General features: G+C 38.5%; 4 protein-coding genes and 2 non-coding genes across 6 annotated transcripts in view; 3 read left to right on the top strand and 3 right to left on the bottom strand.

The window, feature by feature from the left end:
* Window positions 1-202: 202 nt before the first annotated feature.
* CBG11080 lies at window positions 203-3,952 on the top strand (the record flags this gene model as incomplete). The annotated part of the gene is made up of 7 exons (XM_045241988.1): window positions 203-272; window positions 321-532; window positions 1,147-1,290; window positions 1,341-1,451; window positions 2,394-2,879; window positions 3,053-3,507; window positions 3,679-3,952. The coding sequence occupies 7 exons, from the start codon at window positions 203-205 to the stop codon at window positions 3,950-3,952; spliced, it is 1,752 nt and encodes a 583-aa protein (XP_045094444.1).
* A 278-nt stretch (window positions 3,953-4,230) lies between these two features.
* On the bottom strand, window positions 4,231-4,535 carry CBG11079 (the record flags this gene model as incomplete). The annotated part of the gene is made up of 2 exons (XM_002646601.1): window positions 4,231-4,474; window positions 4,522-4,535. 2 exons carry the CDS (start codon window positions 4,533-4,535, stop codon window positions 4,231-4,233), a joined length of 258 nt encoding a protein of 85 aa, XP_002646647.1.
* Window positions 4,536-5,301: 766 nt separating this feature from the next.
* On the bottom strand, window positions 5,302-5,383 carry CBG28956. Its single transcript has one exon. It is a non-coding gene (tRNA).
* A 1,871-nt stretch (window positions 5,384-7,254) lies between these two features.
* CBG11078 lies at window positions 7,255-7,374 on the top strand (the record flags this gene model as incomplete). Its single annotated transcript, XM_045241987.1, has 1 exon — window positions 7,255-7,374. One exon carries the CDS (start codon window positions 7,255-7,257, stop codon window positions 7,372-7,374), a length of 120 nt encoding a protein of 39 aa, XP_045094443.1.
* Window positions 7,375-10,362: 2,988 nt separating this feature from the next.
* On the bottom strand, window positions 10,363-10,441 carry CBG28318. Its single transcript has one exon. It is a non-coding gene (tRNA).
* A 2,978-nt stretch (window positions 10,442-13,419) lies between these two features.
* Cbr-mltn-9 overlaps window positions 13,420-13,964 on the top strand; it is a gene marked incomplete at both ends in the record, with an annotated part of 5,915 nt that continues 5,370 nt past the window's right edge. The window contains one exon of the mRNA XM_045241986.1: window positions 13,420-13,486. Within this exon, the coding sequence (XP_045094442.1) occupies window positions 13,420-13,486 (67 nt within the window). The remainder of the gene's footprint in view (window positions 13,487-13,964) is intronic.

Genomic DNA, 13,964 nt, shown 5'->3' with positions numbered 1-13,964 from the left:
CTTTTCTCTCCCTTCTAAATTATACCTCAACTTGTTTTCAGAATTATACGAAAACAGACATGTGCATTTGGAATGCACCTGGTTGTCACAAGAAGTCGTTGTTTTTGTCTTGTCTCCCTGAGTGACTAGGCTCCGCCCATCGAGCTCTGCGAGCCCATTTTTCATTCTTTCAGATTCTGAAAGTCAGACTCGAACTAACAAGATGAGTGACAATTTTGAAGTAGTGACCAGGGTCATCACATTCTTCTTTCCCTATGATTCGAAAGTGGAAGGTGAGCGAGGGATCCAAGAATCATTTTTTTTAATATAGGAAGTTTCAGAATACCAAAACGAAGACTGGTACCCGGGAGATCCTCGTGACTACTCGCAGGGTCATCCAAATGGTCATGAAATGTGGGGACACGGGCAGATTGGGTGGTGGCAGAAGGATAACGATGGATGGCATTGGCATTGGGATGATGCGGAGAATTTGGGTGGAGTCACTGGGTCATCAGGCGTGGTTTCAACTACCATAAGATCGCCAATGGCAACGGTTAGTTGGACTTTAAGGTTTCCGTTCGTGAGGGGTTTAGTTCATGATTTTGGCTTATAATAGGATTAAAATTTGACAAAAATCTGTAAAAAAAAGCCAAGTTTGTAGCACATCTAAGAGCCGAGATACAGCGCCTTGAAATTTTGAAGAGACGCAGACAGTTAGAGTGTCTCGTTGTCTGCGTCTCTCACCTCCAAATTTCGAAATCACTGTATCTCTCTTTCTGGATGAGATAGAATGATGATTTTCGCACCAAATCGATTTGAGGAAGCTAGAAATTCAGGAGTTAAAGGTGGGGGGACATGAAAAAAATAATGTTCTCGAAATTCCTTTTAAATATGCCCCTCGAGGAGTTGAACTTGTGAGGGCGATGATTGAGGGTGCGGCGCCGCTACCGACTGAGCCACGCGGGCAAAGAGAAAGCGCACGCCCGATTGCATACATAAAGGCGAGGACGACAGCTGTACGCAGAGTGACATTAAGCGTTGTACACCGTCACGGTAGAATGCATACTCTAGCTACAAAAAAACTACGAAAAATCTCCTGTCCCCCCACCTTTAATCAAATTTAGAGATTCTGGAATTTTCGATATTTCGAAATAATCAATTTTTAAGACCTCCTCCTCTTCCTCATCTGACTCGATGGAAACCTACAGCGACACGCTGCTCTCTGTGGTCCTTGCCTTCTACGCTCTGCTCCTTTTAATTGCATTCGCCTCCAATATCCTTCTTGCAAACGTGATTAAAAAGTATCGCTGGGTTGGTTCGATGATTTCTTGTTGTTTGCTGACTAATATGTCGAATTTCAGGGAATGAAAATGGCGCTGCTCTTTCATCTATGCGTGACTGGTGCTCTGTTGTGTGTGACCAACTCGTTGCACCTGCTCGCCAGTGGATATCATTTGTTGAAGAGGCAGAAGGTAAGAGGCAGGTGATAAGTATACGGTTTTGCAGGAATTGATTAGGGTCTCGTGGAAGTCTGAAAGTCTGTTTTTTTAAAAACTTCCAGAAGCCTCTAGAACTCTCCAGTACTGTTCTTGTTGGTCATTGAAATATTGTTTTTGTTATTTTTGGAAATCTTATGAAAAAAAATAAGCAAAAAGTTTGATCTCTGAATTGCTGACAAAAATACATAGTAATTAGTTTTTGCAAAACTCGGTATCAAAAGATTACTTGAGCGAAAACATCGTAAGGTGTTGAGGTTGCGGCCAGGTTGTGCAAATCTCGACCGCGGCCGACCGTGAATTAGGCCATGGGCCGTGGGCCAATCAGTCCGTTCTTCCGAGAAGAAGCTCAGATATCCAGAAACCCCTAGGATCGTTTGGCCGTCGTTTCCGACATATCACAGAAGTGTCATAAATCGCAAATGTACTAGGGGTGCGACTTTCTCAATATCTGAATATCTGAATTTTTGAATTTTGGAAATTTCTGGAATCTCCGAATTTTTCAATTTATTTTCAGGGTTTTTCGATTTTTCGATTATTTCGAATTTCAGAAGTTTTTGTATTTTTTGAAAATTTTGAAGTTACTGAACTTCTGAGTTTTTCGAAATTTTTAGATTTCGGAAACTTTCGCAAATTGTAATTTTCAAAAAATTTTCTAAATTTCTGAGTTTCAGAATTTCAGAATTTTCATAATTTTTTTTCGGAATTTCTGAATCGTTCGGAATATTTAAATTTTCAAAAATTTTCGAATTCTTGGGGTTTCAATTTCTAAGATTCAAATATTTCGTTATTTTTCGATTTTGAAATTTTTGGAATTTCTGAAAGTTCAGAATTATCCGATTTTTCGATGATTTCTCAGCTTTGACAATAAGAAAACTAGTTTCCAAGTGACTTCCGATTCCAAATTTCCATCTCCAGAACTCCTCCGTCGTCCTCCAAGCCTTTGCAATCATCGCCTGGATCGATCATCTCATCGGTTTCTCTCTACTCATCTTCGTCATGTACCTAGCCATCTTCTGTTTCAAATTCTACTGGAACAACAAGAATCGAAGTGTCGAATGGGGTCGTTCCTATGTTCTCTACGCCGTCATCTCCACTTGGATCATTGCTTTTCTCATTGCCGGATTCACTGCCTTCTTCCAATGCGATTCTCATATCAACACATCCAACCAATGCATCAATATCGTTTGTGCTGTCTCCAACATCTTCTCAGCAATCTTCACTGAGCTGTTGACCCGCGTCCGAATTGTGATTCCAATAATTATCATCCTCTGCATCTTGTTATCTGTTCGTGTTGGATCCTCAACTGTCCGGCGAGAGAGTATGGTGAAAGTGGAGGGTGCAGACATTCATGGAGACCGGGAACTATTGCTCATGTGTTCAATGGTTTTCGGAATCTACGAGGTTCGTGTGATGTGTCGTTTGCCGTATTCGGCCAATTTTTGCCAAAAAAACAAGCCAATTTAAAAACCAGGTGTTTTCTGAGAAAGCTGAAAAAAAGAAAAACAAGTCTGAAAAAACAAGAATTTCTTAGAATCAGTTTTTTTGTTCCTGCTAAAGAACTTCCAATTTTCCAGCTCTCCATAATGATACCCCAATTGCTCATCTTCTTCTGCATCTCGCCTCTTCTCTCCATTGCCGCGTGGCACTTCGGTGTCCTCCTCTCCACGCTCGCCACCCCCATCGCAGTGATCTCAATCAGTCGAAACACAAGAGATAGAATGTGGCTCTTGTACTCCTGTCAATCTGGAAAAGGAAGAAATGCACCACAAGGAAGTTATGCTCACACCGCGAAGAAATACCATGAGAGTGTGGAGAATGCGGAGAATACAAAACGACGGGCTTCAGCGATCTCGTTCTTCAGTCAGGAGTCTTCGTCGATCACTTCTTTAGATCCTCATCGGAAGTTGTCGATGATTGTTGAGGAGCCGGCGGGAAAGTTCGAGAAGCTGGAAGCAGCGCCGGAGGCTCAACATCATCATGTTCCGGAGCCTGTGTTTTCAAAAGCTCCAAAGCTTAAGAATGTTGTTAGGTTGGTCTTATAGGATTTACAGTAGAGGAGGCAAGAGATCTTTCGGATTTTATCTTTGGATTACGGTATGCATTTTATGCGCAGGGATCGATGACATCGGTCGGCGTCACCATACTTGTCGAAGAGCCGATTCCGAAGCTCATAGATTCCACAAACATTTCTTTATTTCAGAGTCCAATCCGCCGACCAAGCTGTCCGTAACTCAGTCGACTACGACTTGTCCAAACGCCGAATGTCCCACTATGACATGCCGCAAGTCGGCGATACAGATCGTCTAGCCAACATGGTTGCAGATAAAACGAAACGATTTAGTTTGGGAGGAGGACGCCCAACAGTCAATATGAACCTTCCTAATCACATTTTTGTACACCATATACATCATGAAAATAATAAGATTCGGCCAATGGTAATCGGTGCGAGTCCGATGATCAGTATGGTGGAGTAGTTTACTTTTGTTTGAATTTTGTAAATAAATATTTATTCAGTCTTGGTTTTTTTTACCTTGTCTGACCTAGAGTGATCCTGTTGAACCAGAAATAACATAACAAAAACAAGGTAGCGGAATTTTTAATCATTGTTTAATCATAGTTTTCGAGTTGGAGCACATTGTGTCTTGTGACTGTAGCTTGTAGTCAGCTAGATTAAAAACTACGGTCTAAAAACTAGGAAAATTTATTTATTTTCGGTTCAAAATTTACAAAAATTATCGTTTCGAGTAACTTCCTAAGCATTGACTGGTCTGTTGTTCACCAAAGATGGAGTTGGAGCATTCTCATTTCCAGCATTAGCCTTATTCTTATTGGATCCCCATGCCCAGACAGATGGATAAGCAGCAGCAGTAAGATATGGAGAATAGACAGATGGATAGGCATATGCAGATGGGTAATAGGCTGCTGAATAAGCTGGAACAACCACTTGTTGATGAGAGAATCCAATCATCATGGAGCAGAGAACGAGGGCGACAATGCTGAAAATTTTTGGATTTTTGAGGAAATTTGTGACTGTAAACCTTACCACTTAGCGAACATATTGAGTGACGTGGAAGTGTATCCAACCTTTAAATTTTTGAGTTTTATACCCAGGCAGAAAATGAAATAACTAGTCGGGTGCACATACTAAAGTTTCTTCTGTTCATACGAGAACAAACATGAGAGTTCTTTTCTGAAAAAAGTTCCGCCGTTCATTGTTTTTTGTTTGCACTTGGCTAGCAAACTGTGAACGAGGTCTTAATTTTAGAATGGAAGAAATGTCAGGTTCACATTATTTTCATGGTATCGGATCGGAAATTGTGCATCATAATTGGACATCTGAAATAGTTTTGGTTAGAAATTTTGGAAAAAAACATAATCTGAAAAAATCTGATTTATTGCCGCCTTCTAAAACTGAAAATTTTCCAAGAACACATTTCTAGATTTCTCATCTCTAGATGTCTGATGTTTAAAATCCTTATATCATTTTGAATGCCGACACATTTTCTGTTTGATTGATGGATCAGCTTTATATAGAGATTTGGCAAGTGTCAAAGTTTTGATATCCTTTGACCCTGTAATCTGTAATCGCCCATTTTGGTACTACGGGGATGAGGTCAAGAAAGATAGAAGGGCTGAAAATGTCATAGTGCATGTGAGAAATCCTTTTTTGCATTCTCTATTTCTGAAACAATTCACCCATTACAATAACATACTGAGATTGAAGTGATTCTAGGGGAGAATTTAGTTAAAAACACTCAGCATTTAGGTCAAAAGTGAGGAAAATCTAAACAAAAACATTTACAAAAACTCAAAAAAAGAAATTCGCAGTCAGCAGGATTCGAACCTACGCGGGCAGAGCCCAATTGATTTCGAGTCAATCTCCTTAACCACTCGGACATGACTGCATGGAAAGGAGGGAGGGAAGAAGGCCAACACGTTACTAATGGAAATGGGCGTTTGCAATTGGCTGTTGTTTGCAAAACCAAATGTACGAAGCTCAAAATTCGATTATAAAACAGAACTGGAACCTTCTTAAATTCCAGAAACTCTGTACAAGGTCCGAAGCAATAATCTTCAATAATATCACAGTTTCTGATTGATGACTGCCTAGAAAAGTGACAAGAAAAATTTTTGATCCCCTTGATGCGCGAAGACAGATTGAAAAGTGCTTTCGGTGTTTGATTATCTCCACCATTTTCTTTTCATCGTATCGTTATTTCCTATTTTCTCGGGATTTTATAGGTATGCAGGTAATTAAAAAGGGTAGAAAGCGTAACGAATGATACGGAGGGATACTATCTGGAGAGAAAGGTGGGAACAAGAGACAGTGATTGGGTTGATCTATGAAATAGTACAGTTAAAGTAGAAAATGCGCTCTACTGCAATTCTGTTTGATTTAAGTTTTTGAGAACTTTGTAGATTAAACTAGATTACGGTAGCGCGTCAATCAGCAGTTTGTCAGAAAACGGCGCCTCCAACTATGACCAAATTTATCTTGCTTCCTGTAAAAGATATAAGAAAATGGATAACTGATAAAATAATAGTTTTATTATGGTAACATTTTTTTAGTTGACACATTTTTGATATCTTTCAGGAAACGAGAAAAAATGACTCAAAGTTGATTGGGCCCTCTAATACTGTATATTTTCTATATAAGAATGTATTTGGATAAGCTTAGGTTTGGCAAAGTGAGATTTTCAGAACTAGCTGTTTTAGTCAATTTTGAAATGGGAATTAGTGGCCTTGAAAATAAAAGTTAGGCCATGATGGTAAAGAAAACGCATCTAGACACCTGGGCACTAGGTGTTATGCAGAGCTACGCGGTTGGATGGTACTGTATGATAGCCAGATGAGAAGGTGTGTAAACCTTCACGCGAAATTGCACACCCTTGCTCTAAACCAAGGATCCCCTTTTCCCAAACCCCCCCCTTTACCTTCAAATTCCTAGATGTTCACCTTATCAAAATTTCGAACGACCCCCCGTTGTGTGCTAACACTATCTCCCTTCTCGATTCGATTTGTCATCGAATTCCCCCTTTAATTGTGTCGGATTCTTGAGGTTACCCCTGCCAGGCCGGTTCCTCGAAATTGTTCGGTTTTTATGAGACCGTGTTTGGCTATTAATTGAGGAGGGGAATCTTGAGGAGGTTAGCATAAAATGATAGCAAAACACAGATGAGAGGGGTAATTTGATTGGTTTTTTATTCAGAATGCTTATGGAACAAGAAAAATAAGAATACGTCATTTTGAGGAAATTCAGAGAATCATGAAGCATATAATTATAGAAGAATCTCGGATTCTCAGGATCTCAAGATCTCTGAATCTCAGAATCTTAGAATTTTAAAATCTTAGAATCTCAGAATTTCAGAATTTCAAAATTTCTCAGTTTCAGCATCTTGGAACTTCAGAATCTTAAAATTTTAGAATCTTAGAATCTCAGAGTCTGGAAATCTCAAAATCTCTCAGATTTTCTGAATCTCAGAACCTTAGAATCTCAGAATCTCAAACTCTCAGAATCCCAGAATCTCAGAATCTCAAAATCTCAGAATCTCAGACTCTCAGAATCTCAGAACCTCAGAATCTCAGAATCTTAGAATCTCAGAATCTCAGAATCTCAGAACCTCAGAATCTCAGAATCTCAGAATCTCAGAATCTCAGAATTTCAAAATCTCAGAATCTCAGAATCTCAGAACCTCAAAAATCTCAGAATCTCAGGATCTCAGAATCTCAGAATCTCAGAATCTCAGAATTTCAAAATCTCACCCGAATTTTCAGAATGAATCAAAATCTGGAAAAAAGTCGATCTTCTACCTACCGTACCATCAAACACCGAGCCTACGACCTAGTTCTAGAGGACGACCGAAATTCAGAAGATGACGAAAATTTGGAGGTGTGAGTTTTTTCCAGATCTTTCTAGAATTTCCTACTGTAATCTTTTTTCCAGATTCCCGTTCAAATCAATCATCCATTGATACAAGATGGTCTTAACTGATTTCAAGTATCACTGGAAATCGAAAAACTGGAATTTCAGCTAGAATTCTGAGCCTCAAAATCTCTGAATCTCAGAATCTTAGACTTTCAAAGTTGGAAATCTGGAAATTTGAATGATCGCAGAAATCCGAAAATCCAAGGGAATTCTAAAAATTAAAAGTTTCAAAAATCTGAAATTTTCTGGATTTCCAGTGCCCTGAAAGTTTCCATAACGTCAGAAAATTCCGAAAAATCGGACAAATTTTAAAAATCACAAGAAAAATTGAAAATCTTGAAATTCCAAAAAAAAAATCCAGTGATACTTCAGATTCCAGTATTTTACAGTTTCCAAAATTTAAGATTTTTTGGAATCTCAGAATCTTAGAATCTATCTAAATTTCAAATAATCGGATTTAAAATAAAAAATGACATCTAATGAACGTTTTAAAAATATGATGGTATCAAATTAACACTAACTGTCCAAACTTTGAATCCCTAGTTTTTTTCCACTTCGCGAAGACTACACTCTCTCTTCTTTCTCCCGATTCGAAGATATCTAAATGTTTCCTTTTGTTTTCATAATCATAATATTCTTATAAAAGATATAGAATTTTCCAGAAATTTACGATCATATGATTATCCTTCCCTCGTTTCCCCTCGTTAAAACACAAAAGCGCATCATTAGGTCAAGAATCGAATGATATCATCTTAAGAACACTGAGAAGACCGTTAGTTTATATAAGATACACACCTTTTCTGCAGGTGAGAAAAAGATGCGGAATGAAAAGTGACGTTTTTGAATGATTTGGTTTTTGGACAGGTGGGGGATTACGGTAGAGGAAGGGTATGGGAAACTGGATCAGTTTCATTTTTATCTATTCGTTTTTATGATTTAGTTAAATGTTAGTGGGATTCCTTTGGTAAGGATTACGGTAGCCTTTTTGTATCTCGAGAATGATGAAATATGCTAGATTGTGAAAAATGTTTTGAATCAAAAAAATACTGTCAATAGAAAAGCCCCTCAACTTTTCACTTACAGCCAATTTTAATCGGTTTCAAAGATATAAGAAAGTTGTCAACGAATAAAGTGATTGGGGCCCTTCTATTGCAGTTTTTACAGTTTTTCCTTTTTATACTAAATTGCACACTTTAATGTCCTTGTCTGATATATATTCCTTTGAAGTGTAAACTTTAAACGGAAATGTTGAAAATTTGAGCTTTCCGAATGTACACCATATTTCCTCTAACAGTCTATACTTTAACAGCCTATACTTTAGGGGGGATCCTATTAAAATGCTTACGGTAAGTTTGAAAATTTTGCGTAATTTTATTCGAATGATTGACCAAAAATTGATACAATTGAAAGTTAAGGTTCTAGATTTGATTTACATTCTCTGAAATTTTTCCTCTGAAATTATTTACATTCTCTGAAAACAGTCCTAATGAACATAACAAGTTTACCATTTTCAACACTTGAGTACTGTAGCCTCTGTTAGTCCCCCAATACTTCTACCACTCTATTTTCCTCAAAAAAGTTTCCAAAGTTTTAACTAGATTACTGTACGAAAATTCGTCATATTGAGGTCGCGCGAACTCTTCTCCAAATGACATCATACACAGTTTCACTATTCTCAGCAGGTGGTCCGTTTTTCCCCAAGGACTATATCAAAAGGCATTTCCCAAACCTTTGAACTTCAAACTTTTGAATTCTTGGTAAAGCTAGAGTGGATTAAAATTTGGAAAATGAGACACAGAGAAATGGAAACGAAAACAGTTTGCACTCAAAAATTATCGGAGGGGATGCACGCGAATCGCACGGGAGGAAAATCGGAGGACCTGGGGGATTATGACATCGAGAATGACCCTGAGCCAGAAAAACAAATCGGGCCCACCGTTAAGAGGGTATTAAGGAACCAATGACACTTTCTCGAAGGAGAGGGATCTGATTGAATCAGAATAAACTGAATTGAAATCGGTGAAATTGGGGTAAGGGATAGTGAGTGAGTGAAATGAATTTAAATGCTGTGTTTATGTTTTGAATATGGGATTTCTCGGAGATTCTCGGTACTAGGATAGGTGTAAGTAGGATTTGGAGTTTGTTAATTTGGTTAGAAGATTCTTCGAAATTGTGAAATTCGCTTCAAATGTCAGATACAGGCCGTGTGCTAAATATAGGCCTACAATGTTTCAGACCAGTCAAGCTATTTTAAGGCTCAGAGGTTCAAAATTCACATGTTTTGGCCGCGTCATAAAAAAGGGAACTCATTGAAAATTGAAAAATCACATGTCCCAAAATCAGAAACAAATTTCTCCAAATTTTGTAGAGTTCCTCTAGAAGCGGAACTTTTGTGCGAACTGAGCTAAGGGCTACTGGCTGAGCTACGGCAACTTCCGCATTGAATGTAAACATATTAGATTTTGGCGGACAGGTCCCAAATTCTTCAGGTCCACTAAACAAAAATAGAGCTTCAATTTTGCAGTTTACAACTGTTTTGTACAATTTCATCAAAATGAGATTTACCACTTTCTGAAAGTTTTGACACTTGAAAGGTTTCCAGCACTTTATCTCATTTGGACAAATTTTAACAAAAAAGTTGTCAACTACAAAGTTGAAGCTCTGGTTTTGGTTAGTATTGTCAGAAAGTTTGAGGAAAATCAAAAAAATACTGAAGTACTTTTGTAGGACATTAAAGTTGATCATTTACAATGTAAAATAGGGGAAATTAGGTAAAGTTTGGCCGGAAAGGAAAAAAGTCAGACAAATACCTCAGCATTAAATAGTTGTCTACAAATTTGAGATTGCAGCTATTTTAGGGGGAAAATTAACTGAAAACACTCAAAATTTAGGTTGAAATTAAAGTAAATCGATCAAAATTATGATTTCCTTTCCCTCAAAAAAGTAAAAAACGAAATCCGCAGTCAGCAGGATTCGAACCTACGCGGGCAGAGCCCAATTGATTTCAAGTCAATCTCCTTACACAGGTGATTCGTGATTGACCAATTACAGATGAAGAGCTATAAACGACCCAATTACTCACCTACCGCAAACTAGTGCTTCTACAATTGAACATTCACGAGCACATTGCGTATCTTACTAACTGACCCTATAAAAGGTCTACAATTGACCAGTCGCGAAAAAATTCTTGTTTTTTCTTTTTCGAAGTTCTTTCACCTATTTTGGTTATTTTTCATCGTTTTTTTTCAGTTTCCTTCGCAAATTTTGTCCGTAAATTATTATTTAACTTACAAGAGCATACTATTAGGTTGGCGGGAAAGTCTTTGTCACTCTGTTTGTTTAATCACTGTTCTCGTATATGGAGGCTGTGTATGATATCGACTCTAGTGAATAACAAGGTGATAAGAACCTTCCATATAAACAAGTCCCCATTTCCTTCCCTGCTCCTCATCTGTAATTGAAACGATATGTTTGTTCCCACTGCTATTCACATCAGACATGTTTTGATTTACCTCTTCCTATCTCACACCACGATGAAGGATTCGGAATCTTTCTTGAAGAATGTGTACAACCACATGCCCCTCACTACAATACTATTCGCAATTGGTTCCATCGTTTCGAAAAAGATGACTTCTCGCTCGATGAAAAGGATCGCTCTGGGAGACCCCGTGAGTTGGATTTGGACAAGCTGAAGCACGCATTGCAATCGGATCCATTTCAATCTAGCCGTGAACTAGCTGTCACATTCGGAGTTCACCATAGCACAGTCCTTGAAGGTTTGAAGTCTCTTGGAATGAGAAAACTTTTTGGTCGATTCATACGTCATCACCTGACTCAAGCCAACCTTGACCGCCGAGTCGACGATTCGATTACTCTTCTCACTCTCCACGCGGGCTGGACCGGCTAATAACCGGAGATGAGAAGTGGGTCTTCTACGATAATCACCACAGGAAATCCCAGTGGGTTGGAGAAGGAGAGAGCCCACAGGATGTCCCCAAACCCGACCTTCATCCGAAAAAAGTTATGCTCTCTGTGTGGTGGGGAGTGGACGGCCCCATCTACTGGGAACTTCTGCCCGAGGGCAAAACAATAACTGGAGACCTCTACACTACTCAACTACGAAACCTCAAGAAAGCAGTCGACCGTTCGGCCCTGAAAGACAAGAAAGTGTACTATCAACATGATAACGCTCGCCCACATGTTTCGAAACAAGTGAAGCAGGAGCTGATGGGATATGGATGGAATGTTCTCCCTCACCCCCCGTATTCTCCTGATCTTGCTCCTTCCGACTATTGGTTATTTGGCGATATGACACGTGCCTTCGAAGGAAGAAGCTTCAATTCCCGTGGAGCGGTCGAAGCGGCACTCAAACAATACTTTGCCTCACGCCCGGCTGGATTCTACCGCAATGGAATCCATAAATTGAGGGAACGTTGGAGACATGTTGTTGATAATGATGGACAATATAATTAATTATTCGGTTATTTTTTCTTTGAGAAATAAACTATTGAAAAAGTGACAAAGACTTTCCCGCCAACCTAATAGAATACTGTCTCAGCCAGTAGTTTGCTTTTTATTTGTAGAAAAATTGGAAAAATGGCCAGGAGACAAATGTCGGAAGCTAGAAGTCGAAATTTTGGTTTATTCAGGAGATAGCACTGCTACTGTACTTTCAAAAGGTAAGAAGCGTTCAGAAAGTCCGAATTTCAAATCCAATTTTTACAGAGAGCCAGGAAATTCTCAATTTTCTGGTACGTCCACTGAGTACTCCGGAAAAGAAACGACTGAGAAAGAGGAAGGAAGAAAAACTGGAACGGTGGGTAGATTTGAAAAAAAAATCTGAGAAAAAACTTTAGTCGGAAGTGTCAAATTCGCTGATTTCGAGAAAATTTCCAGCCGATAACTTCTGTCAGAGGCATAGTACAAAAATTAGTGGGAGCTTAAAATTTCGATAAATCATTTCAGTTTGCTATCCGAGATTCTACAGCGTCTTCTCCTCCCCCACTTGGACCGTCATCGAAAAAGACAAAGCCAATTGTAGGAGATTTGCTCGCGATAGGGCGAATATTGGTCGTTTGCAGTGGCGCGTTTGCGATTGGTCTGTAAATGGCCTGCGGCAGGCATGTTCCGATGTACCCATGGCGTCTTTCCGCGAACAATATTTCACCTATTATAGACGCTGCGCGAATCACCTGTGTATAACCACTCGGACATGACTGCACAGAAGGGAAGGAGTGAAGAAGGCCAACACGTTGCTAATGGAAATGGGAATTATTAAATAGACTAGTCATTTGCCAGATATTCAGGTCCTGAAAGATTGTGATTCCAAAAGGATTCGGTTTGAAATTGCTGAAAGTCAACGATATCAAGAAGTTGTCAATGGATAAAATATTGATGATATTATGATAAACAATTCATCAGTTGACAGATTTTTGGTATTTTTCACAGGAATCGATATAATCAAGCTCAAAGTGGACGGTTTGTGTGGGCGTCCGTACGAGGAAATACGGTATTATCATTTTCAAGTTTGCTGAATCATAGAATCAATTCATACAAAAAGTTTTCAACTTCAAAAAGGAAGCTCTATCCTTGTTTCGTATATTCTGAAAATTTCAGCGAATCGAAAACATTTGGGTGGAGTTACAAAACATTCAAATTGTCTTCAACTTTATGTTTTGATGGTTTTCAAAGAACAATGTAACACCTTATCAAGATACTTCTTGACCTATCTATCTCTTTCCAGACATGCACATCATCAATCAATCAATCAACCGAAATGACCTGAAAAATACCTTTTTTTCCACCTTATCAGTATACTTTATTCTGAACATTCTGAACCTATTCCCCCTCTTTTCTCTCCCTATCCATTTCTCATTCCTCCTTTTTCTTCATCCCGACGTTTCATCCCCGAGGAAGCTTCTGAAGGCTCCGCCCACTTCGGGATTTGAGAAGCGGAGAAAGAATAAGAACTACTCATTTTGTATTCGTTTTCATTTCTCGGAGAATTTTGCAAAAATGAAATTATCTGTCAAAATGTTGCTACTACTTTTTTGCATCTTGTTGACTTATAGTAACACAGAAGGTAGGATTTGTTTACAGTTTTTGTGACTGGAGTTTTGTTTTTAAATTAAAAACCGTGAAAAATATTGAGGACGCAGTCAGGGAGAGGTGATGGTCTCTACCGGACTGAGTCTCTTACAAGCGTATCCAAACGCTTGCACTTTGAGTTCAGTTATCTCGGTTCCTATAAAAGATGTTTAAGTTTTGTCAACTAATAAAATGTTTGTCATAATATTTCCAATATTTTATCAGTTGACTAGTTTTTGATATCTCTTAAAAAATTGAGATAATTGAGCGCAAAGTTCAAGTATGAGCGTTCGATAAGATCATTGACGACATTTAGCCTGGAGCCCCTAATCTCAAAATGTTCTAATTTTTAGAAAAAAAAATTTTAAAATTTTTTATTTAGCTCTCCTTTTCTTTTTATAATAAACTTTTGTACAACGCCACTTCAAAATAATTTCTCATTGAACCTAATTATCTCGGTCCCCATAAAAGAT

This window comes from Caenorhabditis briggsae, assembly GCF_000004555.2.
Source record: "Caenorhabditis briggsae complete genome, chrII, whole genome shotgun sequence".
Taxonomy (NCBI): Eukaryota; Metazoa; Nematoda; class Chromadorea; order Rhabditida; family Rhabditidae; genus Caenorhabditis; species Caenorhabditis briggsae.
This window is presented reverse-complemented; position numbering and strand designations above follow the sequence as displayed.